Source organism: Aristolochia californica, unplaced genomic scaffold (assembly GCF_029961685.1).
Source record: "Aristolochia californica isolate CCGP_79_NKW_82.1479 unplaced genomic scaffold, dmAriCali1.0.hap1 SCAF_1, whole genome shotgun sequence".
NCBI lineage: Eukaryota > Viridiplantae > Streptophyta > Magnoliopsida > Piperales > Aristolochiaceae > Aristolochia > Aristolochia californica.
The window spans coordinates 1,543,088-1,562,218 of NW_027181770.1; the positions used below are offsets into that span (position 1 = coordinate 1,543,088).

At 37.5% G+C, this 19,131-nt stretch overlaps 1 protein-coding gene across 1 annotated transcript; it reads right to left on the reverse strand.

Annotated features, from left to right (window-relative positions):
- Positions 1 to 12: 12 nt before the first annotated feature.
- LOC137965312 (mitogen-activated protein kinase 10-like) lies at positions 13 to 6,964 on the reverse strand. Its single transcript, XM_068811646.1, has 10 exons — positions 6,354 to 6,964; positions 4,903 to 5,311; positions 4,613 to 4,740; positions 4,237 to 4,296; positions 2,687 to 2,836; positions 2,442 to 2,597; positions 2,005 to 2,216; positions 1,807 to 1,908; positions 992 to 1,149; positions 13 to 903 (listed from the first exon to the last, which is right to left on the reverse strand). Exons 1-10 carry the CDS (start codon positions 6,375 to 6,377, stop codon positions 488 to 490), a joined length of 1,815 nt encoding a protein of 604 aa, XP_068667747.1. The 5' UTR covers positions 6,378 to 6,964; the 3' UTR covers positions 13 to 487.
- Positions 6,965 to 19,131: the final 12,167 nt, after the last annotated feature.

Consider the following 19,131-nt stretch of genomic DNA (forward strand, 5'->3'; position numbering starts at 1 on the left):
TGGACGGCTACCAATGGCATATCTACTTTCTCTTCGATCTTTTGTGGGCAACCAGGAAGCACTTGCGAAGAAAGCATAAATACTTATTTCAATCTTTTTTGGCTTTCTTTTCGACTGGTCCCATTCGCTCCGTGGTGTGGTGGTCATCATCCCCTCCACCTTATTTGAAATTGAATTTCTAATTGGTAGCAACGTTATAGTTTTTTTTTTTTTCTTGTATCTTAGTTCAATTAGGAAGACAGCAACACAAAAGTCCCAACTCCACGGTATATATCAAAAGGAAGCATAAATATCTTCCATGTCGATTGAAAGGGGCCGTTATAAATCTTCACTAGTCTACTTACACGTGTGCGAAACAGCGCTTGCTTGATTTTACATGTGTTTAAACTCCAAGAGGATCAAGCACCAGACCGCCCTTCACCCATTAACAGTGACTCTCCTCGCCAGTTTGGTCATTCAAGAAAGCTTCCATGTTGAGAATTTGCCCCTAGTACATTCTTGACATGCCGTACTGAACAGCACCCACTTTCCTATGAGCAGCTGCTGCTGCTGCTGCTGCCGTAGCAGAAGTTATCCCACTAAACTGAGACTTAGCTTGCAAAAGGTTAGTATCCACTGCAATGCAGTCTTCAGCTGTGTCCATCTTTGATGTTCGTGACAGGTAGAAAGGAGAAGCGTTCACGTCAATTGCTATGTCAGGGGCCAACTTTGGTGGTTTTTCAGACTCTGGATCCCTCTCCAATCTGTCTAACTTAGTTGTAGGATTCCTTCGAAAACAGTAGGGAGGAGGAACACCTTGAGGGGGTAGAACAGCATTGCGTATCATCCTTCTAGGATCGTATGCATCTTTGATGCTTCCATTTTCATAAGGTACAACTGATCCGACCACTTTTCCAGGTTTTGCTGAAACAAAAGGTAGTTAGTTTAACATGTTTTTGACTGCTGATGAAACACTAATTTTAACATAGGAGCCTTAAGTTATTGTATTTACCGAAGGGGATTCTCTGAGGTACCACAGAAGCCCTTGTTAAATTTGATGCTCCATCTGTTTCTCGAGAAATCTTGCACACTTCTTCTGTAACTTGCTGATCTCTACCTGCTGGTTGGTGTTCCCTTGGAGGAATTGTATTTGAATGAACAACAGAAGACCTGCAAATTAAACAGCATTGAAATATGATAATCAACACTCAGTAAACTATTCATGGTAGTATTGTTGCTGAGAACTGATCTGGCTGCTGATTCAGAAAGGTCTAGGAAATGAAGAAACAGCCATCATCAGGTACCTCCAAAGTTACCAGATTCTCCATATAATAACAAAGTAAAAAATGAGGGGAAGGGTGTGTGTGTGAAAGTTTACTATGGTAGTTTAACACGAATAATTTGAAGGTATTCACAGAATTTATAAACTTGGGAACATCATTCATATATTAACTACTTCCACATTCTTTTATGACTGACTCCATCTTATCTTTTTAAAGAATTTAAAGTAAACAGTTCGAATCAAGCCAACTCGGAGCAAATTTCATACTTGGCAAAGAGATTCCAACCATGCACAGAAGCTACATTTGAATTGATTGTCTAAGAGCACGTGTACATTACTCACAAACATACACCAAAACCTTTTGGAAACTTTCCAGATCAATATAACTGGAACACATGTGATAGAAACAGATCCAAACAATAATATCCCCAGTTAGAAGCTGCAGAAGACGCTACAAATCAATCATTTAGATGGTGGAAAAACATTTCCAAACAGGTCAAAACATGTGATCATAATTTTGAAGAAAAGTTAGCATCTAGGATTACCTTGGGAGGGATACATGCTTCCTCTCTAAAGGAATTACTGGCCCACTTTTACCACCATTTTCCTCGAGATGAGCAAACTGCTTCCTAAATTGGTCAATCGCACTGCAACAGAAACAAGCAGCAATGACAGTCAACCATTAGGAACAAACACTGCTTCTCCACCAAATAAACAAGATACTGAGTGCACAATTTTCAGACCTTGGATAGAGAAAATTTGTTCTCTCAGTTCCATTAAGATAGTCCTTTAATAACTGTGGGTGATACTCCAATATTTCTCGGAAAATAAGTTCACGTATGTCTTCCTTTGTAACCCTCCGCCTCTCAAACTCAAACTCCATTTTTGTGATTGGCTGACATGATGGCTCTCTCTCAACTTTGGACAGGCCTTTGAAGTAAGGATCAGCAAGGGCCTACTCAAACATAAGAAGGTATCAGACGACTAATTTTGCTCCAAACAAAAACTTAAAAATGGAAAAGCTTTTAAAAAATATATTCAGTTACATGCATACCAAAGGACAAGGAGATGCGCAAAAAGATATTTTAGAAAAACAGTGGAAGCAAATCCCAATTAGTCACTGATACAAGAGAACCAATACTCTCGCAAACTGTGATATGCAGTCAAATTATGAACATACCTCCTCTGCAGTGGGCCGATCTTTTGGGTCAAAAGCTAAAAGCTTTTCTAACAATTTTAGAGCTAAAGGGTCTGCATTTGGAAACTTCTGTGAAAAGGAAACAAGCTGCTTCTTTCTCATACTGCTGAGGTATCTTCTTGCCTTGTCATTCCGTACCTGGGTTCCACGGAAAAATCTCACATATAAGTCACTCTAAAGTTCAATTAGAAACATCAATAACTAATCTTTAATACAGTTTAGCATACCCGAGAGATGGTGTCCATGGAAGGTGTTCCAAGAAGATCTGTCATCAGATCCAATTGGTGAACAACATTTTTACCAGGAAACAGAGGTTTCCCAGTTAATACTTCAGCAAAGATGCATCCAATGCTCCAGATATCAATTGCAGGAGTGTACTGAAAAATCCAGGAACCATCACCATTAGAAACATATTCATCAATTAGTAAAGATCAATTATTGCACTCTTCAGATGGTCAGTAAAGGAATATCAACAGACCTAGCACAATATACCTGCATGTTATAGATATCTCAACTTGCAGGAGAGATTAGTCCTCCCTGAACATGCATTTTTTCTTTAATTACTATGAATTAAAACTTCATGAAACCAAATATTCTCCCCAATATCTAAGAACATTAGAAATCCAAAAAGGACATAAACAATCTCTCAAAAACCCTCTATCACTATGAAGAACCATCTGTTTTTTTTTTTTTATACGCATAGAACCATCTATCAATAATGTGTTAAAAGTAACCTATTTTCAATGATGTCAAAGAGAACAAAGAATCCAGTACAGTTCATTGGACAGCTTTTCCAGACCGAATGATATAACAAAAAAGACCATTCTACCTCCTAGTGTTCAGATTTTCCACCATATGCAGCTCCATTTTCTCTAGAACACAACCATCCATGGAGCACCCCCAAATTGAGGCTCCAAAGCTATATGTGGCAAATTTGATCCAGGTTATTATCATACAGTAAGAAAATTGTCACTAACACATCCAAATGTCCAAGAATTATTCTATGTCAAATTATTTTTCACTTTAAAAACCTATAATGAAGATAGAATAACTTATTATAAGCTAAAACAGAATGTTTCTCACACCTCTAATGCAACTCTCTTTATGTAGGGAGGTAAACAATTCCAATGAAAGAGGATCCTCCGTAGTCATGTTTGAAACATAACCGAACCGGATGAAACAAACATCACAACAACTGGTAAACAACAATATAAAAACTAGTAAAAGTCAAGAGTAAAAGCTTAAAATAAACTTTAATGTTCTTTTAACATGATAGTCCACCAAGTATGTTACTCAGCAGCACTTGTACTAACATTCAAGGTAATTATGACATTTTATAAGCAGCCATGTAGGTACTTAAGGCATTTCATGAACCTTCCATAAGTAGCCAATATAGATAAAATTGGACATTTCAAAAAACATAAAATAAAAAGACAAAAATGTTGCGATAGATTGTTCAACAGAGAACAAATTTTAATGGGTGAAGTGAGAAAGCTTCCAAGAAGATTTTTTTTTTTTGAAAAAGAGAGGATTTTATTCAAGGGGAGACAAAAACAAACAACTAAGAAGTGACTACTCCCCTAAAAACAAGTTATTGGAGAGGCTCCTTGCTTTACAAGGGAATCAGCTAAAGCATTAGCTGATCTGGTACACTTAAGAAGAGAAACAATATCTATAATTAAAATTTCAGTGGCACAAGGATCAGACAAGGTGGAGCCATTAACACACTTAAGGCTATGGTTTTGACACAAAGAATGCAGAAGATAAAAAAACATACTTTCGAAAAAAAAGATCCACATAGCTCCGGAGCTCTGTACCATCTTGTTGCAACATAGTCCTGCAGATGCCATTCAAACAGAAATTAACATTTCTGTCGCACCCATATTATGCACATATAATAACAGCTATGAACGACAAATTATTATAAATGAAACAGGAGAGAGAAATATTATTATATATTATGTTTACGCACATTGCCTATTGATTTTCATTTTAAGATAGATATACAAACAGCATCAGGGTTCCCCTTTCCTCAAACTCAAATATTTATTTCAAATTTACATAACATGAAAGTAATGAAACCAATTGCAGCTTACACTATATAGAAGTACATGAATATATTAATAAGTAACAAGCTGATGTCTGTCACATACCGTCCAAAATATGGTAGTTGGTGTGTCATTGAAAGCGACCCTCGCTAATCCAAAATCACATATTTTGAGTTTGCAATTAGCATTTGCCAATATATTCTTAGGCTTTAGATCTCGGTGATAAACATTTGCTGCAGTCAAGTAGCTTAAACATTAGAAGAAAACACATAAAAAGGAACTAGAAAGTGTAACTAATATAATAAGATGAATCTTTTCATCAGAAGGTCCTGGTAACAACGCGTTGATGGAAAACTTGAGAAATTATCTTCACCGAAAGAGTAGAAAATGCTAACCAGTGTGAATGTACTTTAACGCTCGAAGAAGCTGATATAGAAAAAATTGATAGTGTTCCCTTGTCAAGTCATCATTGGCCTTAATCACTTGGTGAAGATCTGACTCCATGAGCTCAAACACAACATATATATCCTTAAAGTCTCTTCTTGATGGAGGTAACATGATGTGCTTAATTTCCACAATATCTGGATGGCGCAAAAGCCTTAGTAACTTTATCTCCCGCAGAATCCGAGCAGCATCAGAAATGTGCTCAAAAATGTCATGAATCTTTTTTATGGCAACTTTTTCTCCAGTGTGAGTATCAATTGCTGAGCACACAACACCATAACTTCCTTTCCCAATGACCTCCTGAACTTTGAATCTATTGGCATCACCATATTCAGTGAAGAACTCCATCTCTGATTGACCCTATTAAAACAAAACCATTTATTATGGGAAAGCTTCAGATATTCATGATTAGGTGAAAAGAAGTTAATTATGTCCAACACTGCAATGATATTTTCAACCGCAGAGAAAAATGACCAGTTGAACCAGCTATGTGCAACTACATCAGGAAATTGTTTGAAGAAATACAAGAAAAAAACCATTTCAAATGCCAAGCATAGAAAAGCAGAAACAATTGGCTTTCTTTATGAATTGGATAATGCAGAATAGTATGACCAAAAGTTAATTGATAGATGCCATTCCTAATTCATGGACATCCCTTTCATTTTTCTGATAAATACAGCATAATTAATGACAGAATTTTCAATACCATCCTACAGAAGAATAGTTAACAAGTAGGACATTTTCTATGAAGATGAAAACCAAAATTTCTAGACTAAAATATAACCAAGCCCTTCACATAGGAGCGACCTTTATTCCCGACTGCCCTGGATTACTACTAGATGAGAAACCAAAAGCAAAAGCTCGTAGGTTACTTTTCCAGACCAATTAGACTGAAGACGGTGAGCATAGCAAGTAACACAGTTGCTATTTTTGGCAAGAGAATCAGGTTCTTCTGGAAATGCCAGTGATGTAATAATGCGTAAAGATAAAGCCGGCAGTCAGAATCTAAGAGGCTCTCCGATCAGCCATAGTACTTACTAGTCGCTCTAAGAACAAATTCAAATCCTAAGAACAATGAGAAAAAAAGGCAAGAGGAATCTCCCGTAATGACGCAGCTATTCAGAAAATAAAATAATTTAAAAAATATGGGACAAATCGACCATAAATATTCATGAGAAAAACGCAAGCGGTACTGCAAATTTGCAATTCCAGAAACTAACGGCAAAAACGGTACCAAACATCAGATCTTCAACAATCTGCCGACCGACAGCAACGACTACTGAGAAAATGTTTCTTAAAAAGAAATAGACCAACTGAAAATTTCCAGCACAAGTGGAGAGATGCAGATCTCTACATCTCAACCAAATTGAAAAGAAGAAGAGAAAGATTTACAAACCCTAACCTTCTTTCGCTGCTCTTGCTGCATTTGCGCTCCAATACCTTACTCCAATTGAATTTTCGAAGACGTCTATTTTGATCTAACGTTCACTTTAAATAAGACTGCAGAAATCACAATAAAGCTTGTCACAGTCGTTCAAGAAATCAACCACATTTCCCCCATCTACCCCTGCTCCGGATTACAAAGCCGCAATCTCGCCTTACTCTCTTCGAGTTCTTCACGAAGCATAGAAAACAAACCAGATCCCTCATGCACTTCTGTTCACGCCAATTCCAATGAACCGAGACAACGGTTTCGCCAACGATCATAGAGAGAGAGGCTGCCTCTGCGAGCACTGCATCGCCGAACCCGATATTCGATAAGTTAACGACATAGAAGAGATCCAGGCATAAAAGTAACAGATTCTTTCTGTTAAACTCTTAATGCCGCCAAACCGGCAGACAGATGGAGGGATCTGACGAGGGAGCACTAAAGATAATTAACAAAATAAAGAAGGACGACAGTTTGGAGATCAGAACCCTAGTTCTTTTTTGAAGATCGCTCGAGAGAGAGATGGAAACGAGTCCAAGAAAGAAAGAGGTGAGTGGGTGGGGGGCGGGGCAAGAGCTGAGAAGAAAACAAAGCTTCAGGCCACGAATCTAGGGCGTTTTTGTACTTAGGTATTGGATGTAAAAATACGGCGGATTGTACGGTCCCAGCAGTGGCAATATGAGGTAATTAATGAATTGTCGGAGGGCTGTTTCGTGAAGCAAGAGTTAGACGAGGAAACGGAGAGATTCTTTGCGTGAGTGCGGTTTTTAAGCCGTTGGGGTTGGTGCCGTGTCCGACCACCGACACCCGCGGTCCGATACGGGCGGCCAACACCGCCAATAAAATTAGCTATCGTCAAACCAAGGTTATTATTGAAATTAAACCCGTTCCTTTCCACGCGTACAAAGGAGGGGTATTATGGTCAGAAAAAGGACATTTATTACGGGAAAGGTTGTTGGAAAACGTGCGGCTAATGAAGTTGCTAGGAACACATTGAGTGCTTCTTTACGGCCTAAGGCCAAGGGGCGGCTGGAAAGTCAACATTTTCTTTCATCTCAATCCTCTACAAAATAAGTGCCTCACACGCCCTATTTTGTTTTCACGTGCGGCGCCGCACGCGTAATCCCACGCACTGAGTCTACAGAAGATGACGTATTGTACACGTATACCTCATGCCCGTATTTCTATTATTTAGTAGTCATTTTTTACATTATGGGCAATAAAATAAAGCAACGGCTTGCCACATGAGCGACGGCAACATCTGCTGACCAACCGTTGGAAGAAATAAAGAAGGGTACCGATGCATGCCCATTCTTTAAAGAAATCTCGCCTAACCATGAGCTCGATTGGGTGCATTCCAGGTCTGGTTCCCATCAACCATCACTACCGTAAATCCGATGCGTGTTTTACAAAGTGCGGCTAAATGCGCGTCCACGCAGCTTCCACTCACGCCTCAGGCACACCAATTCAAACCCCACTTGCATGAAGATTAACGCAGGTCACAAGCAGTGATTCATATCATTATTCTGCAGAAACGAAGACGTCTACATTGGCAGAAACAGCAAGTATCTGGCTGAAAAAACAAAAAACCATTTAAAAAAAGGGGGAGAAGTCAGCTGTCCGTTGTCACGGCTCATGCAGCGTAAAGGCACTGCAGGGGGGCGAGCGAATAGAACAAGCGTATAACGACAGGATCCTGATCTGCCCGTCCGTTTCCAGTTTGCAGCACCGCGTGCCTTTTCATAGTCGGCAACGCAATTCTGGCACCGGGCAAAGAGAGAGTTTTACTAATTTCGCCCTGGGCAGCAAATGTGTATAATAAACGTTAAATTGTTAAAAAGTGTAACAGGGTGACGGTGAGCGCGTGAAGCATCATAGTTTATATCAGGAAACGCAAACGTACAGCTAGAAATAAGGTTGTGGGTCCACAATGGCCAGGTCACCTACTCGACGGCGAGAAAGAGGCATCAGGGGCTAGTCCGTGCAGTTGGGAAACCGCCACCTCACCGGTCGAGGAGGAGCTTATTCAATAAGAAATGGTTGCGTCACGTCACGTCAGAGGACATTCAAGACACAAGGCGAGATCTTGGTGGTCGATGAGAGGCCCACCCGACCCTCTTAATTCTTATAATCAGACATAATTTATCTTAAGTACAACCTTAGGTAGGCATTAGCATCAGCATCAGCATCAGCATCAGCATCGGCGTCAGCGTCAGACCCCGAATCATGAATCATAACGCTAAAATGAGGCGGGTCCGTCTGAGATTAGATTAATGAAATAGAGTCACGATCAGGTTGTGGGTCCTAGCCAGCCTGATGATTGATTGAGATTCTTGCTGTGCTCAAGGACAGCCATACAATAACGTGATAGTCCTTTTTGCGACGATTGCGAGAAGCATTATCAAATTGGAAAAAACATGTCGTCGGTGGCGGTCGCTGCTCCTTCCATATTCAATCACTTTGTGATAAGAGAAGATAACTCTCGAATCCAGATCCAGTCACCATATTCGATTAAACATTTTTATAAGGAGCCTTTTAACATGGCTTTTGAGGTCTCTTCGTTTGGGCTATTTCCTTAAAAGGAGGTTATTTAACAAATTAAAAATTTGATCTTTATCTTCATCTTATATATCTATATGATCTTCATCTTCAAAATGGGTGTTAGTGTGGACAAGTTCGTGTACAAAATCTTCGAAATAAGGTGTTAGTGTGGACAAGTTCATTTTCATCTTCATCTTCAAAATCGAAATGGGAAAATCAAACGAAATCAGAAGGTATTTTAGGGGAAAGTAGAATAGTCAGAGAGAAAAGGGAGTGAGACGCTGAAAGGGAGAAGAGAGGGAGAAGAGAGAAGAAAGGGAAGTCGAGAGGGATAAGATAGAGAGAGAAAAGCTAGAGAGAAAAACAGAGAGCGAGTTCGAGAGAAGAGAGGGAGGCACGGAGACGAGAGAGGGGGTGCGAGAGAAGACCGGGAGACGGAGGCCGAAGACGAGAGTCCGAGAGAAGAGAGGGAGCAGCGACGTCAGGGGTGCAGGGAGACGAGAGTTGGGTGCGAGAGAGAGGGGGGAAAAAAAGGGCAATGAGGACGCGCAAGAGAGGGGGGAGAGAGGAGAGAGAGGGGGAAAAAAAAAACCAAGCCGCGTGCGTCCTTCATCTCGAAGAAGATAAAAAATAGTCTTCAACGAGATGAAGGATTTTAAAATGTAGAGATGAAGGACCGCTTCATCCCCAACATCCAAATGAAATGTCATCTGCGTTCCACTAACAATTTCAACTAATGAAGGGCGGCATGCGGCTGATCTTCATCACAGACTTTAAGTTGACCAACCCCCCTAGTGTACAACGATATTGGGCCACCTGTCACCAGTCCACACAACTCACTGTTTCTTCTCGTATGTTCTTTCACTCTTCTACAGCTGTTTTTTTAACTTTTTGGTTGTTCAAAAGTGACGGTAGCACTTCCCGGGGACGATGCCCTCTGTCTCCATCAGGGATGCTCAATCTTCCGGCAAGAAATGATGGCTCTATTGTACGATTTCTGTCATCGGTTCCTGCCTACCCTTTCTATGGAGTTTCTGATAAAATTATTTTCCTTTCAAACTCTTATTGCAGCCGCATGAGCAAGGTTCATTAGGCTTTAGACCGTAATGCTAGGGTATGATTCTCCATTTCTTGTGTTTTTAAGTAGTTTTGTTGGCGCTGCAAGCATTTGTTCATTTGGTGAGACTGTCACTATAAAAATATCGTTTAAAGTATGTTTGTGCATGTTCCCTTGGACATGGAAAGCTTCAAACTACTTCTTGTTTAAGGTATGTTTCAAACTACTTCTTGTTTAAGGTATGTTTCAAATTACTTCTTTTTTAAGGTATAAATCTCATTAAAGATATGTTTCTCTTTGTGGGAGTGTTAAGACATTGTTTGGTGGTCATGTTCATACTAATCAACATGACTGATGTTCAATAAACCCAATTGCATAATCATGACAAAAGCCTGAGCTAATCAAAACATCACACATCTTCATTGGGGATTAAGGAAAGGATAAGTTTATTCTCACTTACAAGGTTGTCTTCTGTCTGATTCAAGGTGAATTCCCTTGCATGGATCTCATAGTCATCATGAAAAAAGCCTGAGCTAATCAAAACAGCACACATCCTCATCTTATCGGGTTCCCTTTATTGAGTCTCCTTTGTCTAATAATTGCATGAAGGACACATGGTACCCCACCCCTGAGTCAAAACACTTTGTAAAGTTGAAAAAAGCATGGGCCTAGGAGAAAAAGGTGTTGTTGGTTCAACCACCCTTTGTGGCTCAATAAATACAAGTGAAGCTCTTCTAGGAAACTCTTTTGAACCAAGATTTCTGAAGTTCAATATAGCAATAGGTAGGAGTTTTGTCATGGTTCTATTTCCATTTTCATGTTTTGCTATTCATCATATAAGTTCAAATTGTTATTGTTTAATATCCTATGATGACAAGTATCAAGTAAAAAATGCTAGCTAATTAAAGAATCTAGATCAGGCATCAATATCTCCATCATATAGATTTTTCATGGACATTATTGGGGAACAAATACAAAGATTTTAGCCAATTCACTTGATTTCGATCAAACTTTGTTTAATTTGTACTTTTTTTCATGTTCTTTGTAGATCAACAAATTATTGTACCAACACATCTATTTTTCCAATTATTGATACAAAAGTATGTTTGCCATCCAAACCAAGAGCAAAAGTATGAACAAGATATAGTTTATTGGAATTCATGAGAAGTGGTGTATAATATCCAGATTTATTTCTCTTTTTGAATTATCTGTAAATGATGTTTGCAAATTTTGTGAACTTATTGATGGCTTGATGTAAGTTTCCTTGTGACATTAAATTTTCACCTTCTAAAACTATACTTCGATAAAATTCATAAAATATATTTATTTTGAGAGAAAGAATTTGATAGATTTCGGCCTCTTTAATCTTGCCTAACTGAGTACTTTTTCTTTTTTGGCCAGTATGACCATTGACTCTTCCGATATTGATATCTCCCTCTAGAAAACTTAGACTGAGAATTGGTTGGATGGGTAAGAAAATAGACTTAAAAATTTTTCTTTAATATATAATTTTTCATATATAAAGTCTCATTCTTGATGGTATAAAACGTCTCGAAAGTTGAAGCTATGCTAGAGCCTCTTTTGCAATTTGCCCTTTACTGATTCAAATATCAATTTCTCTTTGTAGAAAACTTCAATTGCCAATGTTCTTTTTGCGTTGGAAAGTAGACTCGGAGATCTTTCCGTCAATATATAATTTCCAATAGTAAAAGTTCAATATGGAGTTGCAAAATTCAATAAAATTGCAGGTACTGGGACAGGAAAGAAAAAAAATATAAGATACAAACCTAAACTACTAGAGATAATAAATTAGAAAATGATCACATTATCGTTGTTGGTTGACCGAGTCAACTCACAAAACTTGCACTCTAATACCATGTTGAATTTTGGGAAAAGAGAAATACTTCACTTACATGTTGTAATTTGAATACAATGAACTTCTATTTATAATAGAAGAAACACGTAAAATCCAATTACAATTAAACTATCCATATCTCAATTATACAAAGTTAAACACTATATGATAAGTTCTAGAACAATTGAACAACTGAACATAAATAGAAGACAAACACAACTAAAACACCTTTAACTAAGACTCTTATACTAGACCTCCTCCTGTGAGAGTTCTCTTAGACTCCACAATATTAATTATGGCTCTATGAGATTTCTTGCTATGAGAGTCATGTAAGAATTTTTCATACCTACTCTTCAACATTATAATAGAATTCTAAAACATCCATTGTTGGAATATTATCTTTTAGGAAAAAAGTTCTAGTGTGGTAGTTATAGATGTAGCTCCATTAAGAGTCTCATTTCTCCTTCTACCAGAAAAAAAACACTTTGAATTAATTCCTAGTTTTTCATTTCGTTCATCTATAACTACTGACTAGTCATCCATTTATTAGATGGTTTCTTACTGCCTTTGTTGTTATCCATTAACTGGGATACATATAAAAGTGCATACTTGATTGTTCTTCAGTTTCTGACTTTAAAATAATAAAGCACCTTGTATGCTTGTCTGTAATGATGCCTATAAGCACTCCTAAACTACATTACTGAACTCCTGGAGAAGGGACTTGGCAGTCGATCTATGGGTTTCTCTTGTAAGTATTTAATTTTTTTGAATATGAGTGTGCATTTTAGTTCTTGGAGAGTTTATGTTTGCTGTCATCTGTGAGTAATTTTTTAAATTTTATTTATAACTGAAAATGAATTAAATGGGTCTTCGTGTTCCGCAGTTTCCTGAACAGGTTATCTTTGTTAGGCAAACAAAGATGAAGAGTTCAGTAACCAAGTGCTGAAAACAATGCCTTACATCAATGGCATGGGTGAGGTTGTGAGTTACTTCTAGACTCTTATTTGCATTGTTCTCTATTTTTCTCTTTCCTTGACTGGTTTAATGGTTCTACATACCATACTGGATTTTCATGTTTGCACTTAAAAGTCTCTCTTAAGTAAAACTAGGGATGTAAATGGGTAAGAATTGGAACGGGTAAAGTTTATTCTATTACACGTTTCAATTCCGAAAACTTATTCCATTCCCATTTTATTCAAAATGGGTGAAGAGTGTTTCATTATCTGTTTATTTACTTGCTTACCTAGATGGGCAAATAAAACTTTTAGAATTACTTTCATTTTAAGGAGAGTCGCATAGTCATACCTCCTTTGAGGATTTGTCTGCAACCTTCCTGCTGGGGTGGCCAGGAGAAAAGAAGTAAGCCTAGAGGAAGAAAAAGGAAGTGGTTGCTTGCATGTTTTCATTTACTAACCAGGAACTAGAACATGAGTAAATTGGATCGAGTTTTAAAGCTTTCAATTGGTTAGGCGTTTCAAAATATTTTACTGAAAATATGTATAGATAGAATGCATTTGGTAGTCTTATGTAAATGTGTATACTGAATGTATGAACCTTCAACTAGTGTAAATCCTAATTTAACAAGCTTGCATTCTCTTTTGTGGTTGTTGCAGATCGACAACAAATATTTTGATTGAATAAAAGCAGCCATCCTTAAGGAATAAGGAGGCATTGCCATTTGAGCTTATTTGATTGCATTGTCAGGCTGGCCTTGTAAAGTCATTCTGTTGTTGGCTTTTTAGCTGACCTGATGGACTTCAAATCAACGCACACCAAAAGGGTGGAGTGCTTGGGGCTTATTTATTTGTATTTTAGCTATAGTTATCTGTCAATTCTGAAATCAGGCATGGAGGCTGTGGTTGATTCCCCAAATTTTTGGATATTTATAGAAATCCTAAACCAGTGACTTGTGGAACAAATAGCCATTTTGTGGGGAGGAGCTGAACTCATTTCTTCGATGCGAATGGATAGAGCCTGGAGACAGGCTTATGTAGAAGCCATGGATGTTGATGAGAGAAAGGGGGTTTTGGTTGACGATCCGGAAGATGGACTGAGAGAAGTGATTCCCCCAAATCCAAGCACGTAGCAGCAGTCCTATGTGAAAAAAAAAAGAAGAGGTTTCTAACAGGGTGTTGAATTTGGGGCTTATGTTTTTATTGCTTGGAGAAGATCATCAGGAAGCTTTTTTGGCCCGAGTGCATTCCAAAGATCCTCTGCTAAAAAATTCCTCTTCCTGTCGCTACTTCTTTAGATACCTGGATTTCTACCATTTGATCTTCGATATGTCGGTTCTCAGTTGCTACGTCCTGGTTCTGTTCACCCGTCTCTTCGTCAAGCAGTGAGAGGGGGAAAAAGGGCAGATTCTGACAGGACTCGCCAGGTTCAAGTTCGTGTCTGTTGAGAAATGGTGTAGGGGTCGCTGAGAATTGGCTCTGAAGATGTGAAGAACTTTAGCTGAACTTACTGGATTGCTGCTGGAACTTAACCGAGAGCGGCGGTTATACTTAGATCGGCTCTGCATAGAATTTTTAACGTACATGAAAATCCGTCATCGGTCGGGGAGGGCGGAGCTTCTGCTTCCGGCAGTGCCTGAGAAGAGGAGAATGGGGCGCGTATGGGATTGGGTTAAACGGGCTTCACCCATTTGACCTAAAAAACTTCGCCTAATCGTCTACATATATATATATAATATCACTATCTCACCAACTTCAGTTGCCCACGGCATTGGACACATCACCGTCCCGCCACATCAGTTGCCAAGTCATTATAATAAAATATATAATATATATATTTATTACAAAAAAAATCTTCTACTATTCTAATCAATACCTTTCATTATTGATTTAAGATATTTAAAATTTTAAAAATTATTTTATTGAAAATTATTGTAGTATTTAAAAATCTTATTTATTGGTACAAGTTTTATTACCTTCTATTTATTTTAATAAAATATAATTTACATTAATTATTAAACAAATTATTATATTCTAATAACACCTTTCATTATTAATTTAAGATATTTTATAAATAAAAAAATATTTTATAAAAATATTATTCTACTTTTTAAAAATTTTATGTGTTGGGATATTTTGATTACCTAGTATTTATTATAATAAAATATAAAACTTCTATATTAATAATTAAAAATCTTCTTCTAATCTTATTAACACCTTTCATTATTGATTTAAGACATTTTCTAATTTAAAAATATATTTTATAAAAAATATTCTAGTTTTTAGAAATCTTATTTGTTGGTGCATGTTTTTCCAACAAATAATTTTTAAATTAGATAATAAAAAAGCTAAAATAATGAAAATAATATAATATTTTATTAGAAAATATTGAAATAAATAATAAAATATCTTTTATCAATAATGAAATGTGTTAATTAGATTAGAAGAAGATTTAATAATTAACATATAAATTTTATTTTATTATAATAAATAGAAGGTAATAAAACATGTCTCAACAATTAAGATTTTTAAAAACTAAATAATTTTAAAATTATAAAATATCTTATATCAATTACGAAAGGTGTTAATTCGAATATTAGAAGATTTTTAATAATTATATATAAATTTTATATTTATTATAATAAATAGAAGGTAGTAAAATATTACCAATAAATAAGATTTTAAAAAAATAAAATATTTTTTACAAAATAAAATTTAAATTAAAAATATCTTAATTCAATAATAATTTTTTTTAATTAATAATAAAATCATCTTATAGCATCTATGCTTTGCCGTCGTCAGCTATTTTCAGTCACCTCGTCAGGGCAGACGAGAAAATCAAGGGACGTAATGGTTCGTAAATCACAAAGAAAGGGTGATTCAGACGAGAAACAAACATCTTGATTCAGGCTTACAATATCTTCAAGTAGAACCGTTTTGAATAAGACTCTCTGCGGACGCCGCGAACACGAGACATCGACAAAACTCGCAAATCCAATTTGTCCCTTTCATTCGCTCCTTAAAACTTGCAGATATCAAGGAGCTTCTCTTAACTTCAAATCTTGATTAATTTTTCTAGAGGAAACAGTGATAGAACAATTGTGGTTCTAGAGGTATTCGTATACTAAATCAGCCGTTCGTTCATGGCTACCATTCGCCATTGAACACCGGACTGGTAAATTTCGGTGCGGCAGATCCCATTTTTTAAATTTTTTATCTAGTACAGATCCCTTGCTGGTTTTTTTTTTCATCTAACATAATCGAGGTAAGAGACTTGCAATTTCCGTGCATCAGAGTACACCCAGCTCCTTTATTCAATTTGGTATTAAACAACGATAACGGGAGCTGATATACAGAGAAGAAAGCAAAAAAAAATCCAGAAAATTTCTCAAAGCATTCATGAACTACTGCTAGGACATACAAAAATTGCTGAAGCAGAAACTGTTACAGATATCTGAGCAAAAGCAGGGGACTCAAAAAAATTAAAGGACCAAAAAGAGAAGAAAAGATAATCTCCAGTGCACAACACCTAGTATGACAAAAAAACACTAAGGTTGCATGTAAACCGAGTATTGATCTTCAACTTTAAATGAGCGTCATTTCCCTCAACCTCTCCACCCGCCAGCCCGTATTGATCCTGGAAATAAAGTCTTCAATCCTCCTCGTTAGTTCACCGCCATCATCGACCTCTCCCTCTTCCCTTTCTTCCTCAGCTTCACTGTCCTCCTCCACTTCTTCGTCTTCACCGTCGTCATCATCATCTTCATCGTAACCATCATCTTCGGAGTCAATAGTACCAAAACGTACATCCTCTACCTCCTTCTCCTCATCTTCTTCTTCTTCACTGTAAGGATCATAGTATTGGACATCTTCTCCTCCCTTGTCATCTTCAGAATTGACGTGCTTCGACACTAGATGTTCTCCCGGTAAAGACGAAGGTCTGGAGCTCCCCACTAACAGTACGATGATCAAGTTACAAACAACGAACATGAAACCAGAGCTGGACTTGGCCTTGGATATGATCGCGTGCGAAGAAGAGAGAAGATTATACTGAAGATAGATGATGGGAACAACATAGGAAGCAAAAAGGACCATGGTGGCTGCAAGGGCAGGAACCATGAAAACAGGGAAAAGACTAAACAGTGGCGATACTTTCATAGTTGAAACCCTTTACCAAGATTAAGGAGTACCTCCTAGGAGTTTCAATTGCGCTGCCCCTTTATACAGAAACGTGAAGTCAGAGAAGGCTTCCTTGGTGCGTTAGACAAAACCAGTAGGTTTCCGTAGAAAGTTACCAAAGTCATATCAGAGGACTTTAAAACGGAAGTCATCTTCCACAAATGCTTAAAAAATGGGTGTTAAGTTTCCAGGCAGAGAAGAGGAAGAATTTTCTGAAGAGAGGGAGTCATATAATAGAACATTGGTTATAAGTAACGATCATTTTCGAAAGCGATCGGCAATCATACGTGGAGCCGCGTAAGCTTATTTTTCTCTTGTTCAGAAAACTCCACTCCTGTAATGGCTCCGTAAAATATTAATCAAGCTGGTCAGCAACAGGTTATTGGAACAAATGTGTTGCTTGTTTAATTGAGAACAGAAATGATGATGCAGGGTTTCAGGGCTAGAATTTAGTTTGGAGTGTAATGAGTCACGGAACACTGTCTGTTGTTCGTTCGTTTTCAGGAGACGTTACGCAAATAAGAAAGAAGTACTTTCATGGTTATGTCATCTGTGGACGTTTTTCTATTTCTTTAAGCGAGAAACTGGTATGATTTTTCTTGCAACGATGCTAAGATGAGAAAGAAGACGAAGTGATCCAATAACGCCAGTCCAGATTTGTATTCTCCCAAGATTACGGGGTCAGAGTTTAAGACAAACAAGAAAACCCAGGTTAAATTGAACGAATTCTTATAGAGAATCATGCGGCCCTGCTCTCTGGTATTCAGAGTTTCCGGAGACGTGTCTTGGCACTTTCGTGTCTAAATGAGTTGAGAAATCACCATTTCGTAGTCAACAAAATGGATGCTTTGGAGATGTATCTCTAAAGCTTGAAACCAGATCTCGAAAGACCAGAAAGGACCCAAGCAAGGTCTCTAAAGTTAGACATGAATGGGTTCTGCTAGCTATTTGAAATGGCTGTTTGGTAACAAGAACGAAGAGATACTGCACTCTTTCTGAACGTAGTGGGCCTTAGGAGTTTTTTCTTTGGATAGTCGTGTAGTAGCTTTGTTTTTTTCACCTTTGGAGCAATGAGGGCCTGATCCAATACAAAAAGTCATTTGTTGTGAAACATGCAAAATGTTATCTCAAACCATCCGATCATGATCAATGACTATCTCAACCGTTTGATCAACAGATATTGCAATCGTTCGATCAATGGCTGAGATAACATTTCGCATGTTTCACACCAAATGACTTTTCGTACTGGATCAGCCCTTGTTTGTATTGTTCGTCACATGTTTTTTAGTTAACCCATTATTAGATAGTTTCTCTTAGACGTAAGAATAGTGGGATAAACTAGAAATTTTTTTTTTTAAACTCCTAGAATTTGTCGGCGGTGACTAGAGATATGTATTGGGTTTCCACTTTTCAATTTTTATAAATTTCATACATGTTTTCTAGAAATTCTGCTTACAGAATAACTCAACAATTTAAATAAACTCCAATTAATAAACATCATGAAGGTCAGATATTGGTATTCATGTAATGGTTTAATGGGTATTAATTAAGCTGAGAAACAATTAACATTGAGAATTAAGAAAGGAAGTATGAACTTCACAATTACACAGTAACTAGGCCTTGGATTTCGGAGTTATATACCAATATGAAACTGAAGTAACTCTGTTTTTACTTCATGTTAAGGCGACCGAGAGTGGGAATCGATCTAATCCATCACAACTGATGCCAATAAAAGACACTCTCTCTCTCTCTCTCTCTCTCTCTCTCTCTCGCTTTCTGTTTTTTGTTTGTTTACGCCAGGAGGTTTCCTCTAGTAATTAGGAAGCAAGAGAATTACCCCTGCTTCCCATTTCTTGGAGAATATTGAAGGGTCCTTCTCCTTTCACTTTCTGACTATAATTTTTATACTTACGGAGTGGATATAGATAACAATCTTCTATTTAGCGAGAAGGCATGTGTGTAATGGAAAGGGGGCCTTTTGGGGCTTGTACACAACAAGTTTACCGGAACAAAAAAGGAGAATGAAGGAAGGTGTCATGTACAATTGGGCCATCAGGTCCTCTCTACCGAGTTGTGAAACCCTGGGAAGAAGAGTCAGTTACCCTCTATTTGAATCTACCATTCAAATTATGAACCCAAAATTGAAAAATCTGTTTTCCACTGGTT

Bases quoted from the DNA above. Each gene is read 5' to 3' on its own strand.
- LOC137965312 (XM_068811646.1), bottom strand. From the start codon at position 6,377: ATGCAGCAAGAGCAGCGAAAGAAG. The intron at 2,837-4,236 runs GTATGTTTTTTT...TGGATTTTTCAG, and splicing joins GTGGATCTTTTTTTTCGAAA to TACACTCCTGCAATTGATAT. The intron at 904-991 runs GTAAATACAATA...CTTTTGTTTCAG, and splicing joins ACCTCAGAGAATCCCCTTCG to CAAAACCTGGAAAAGTGGTC.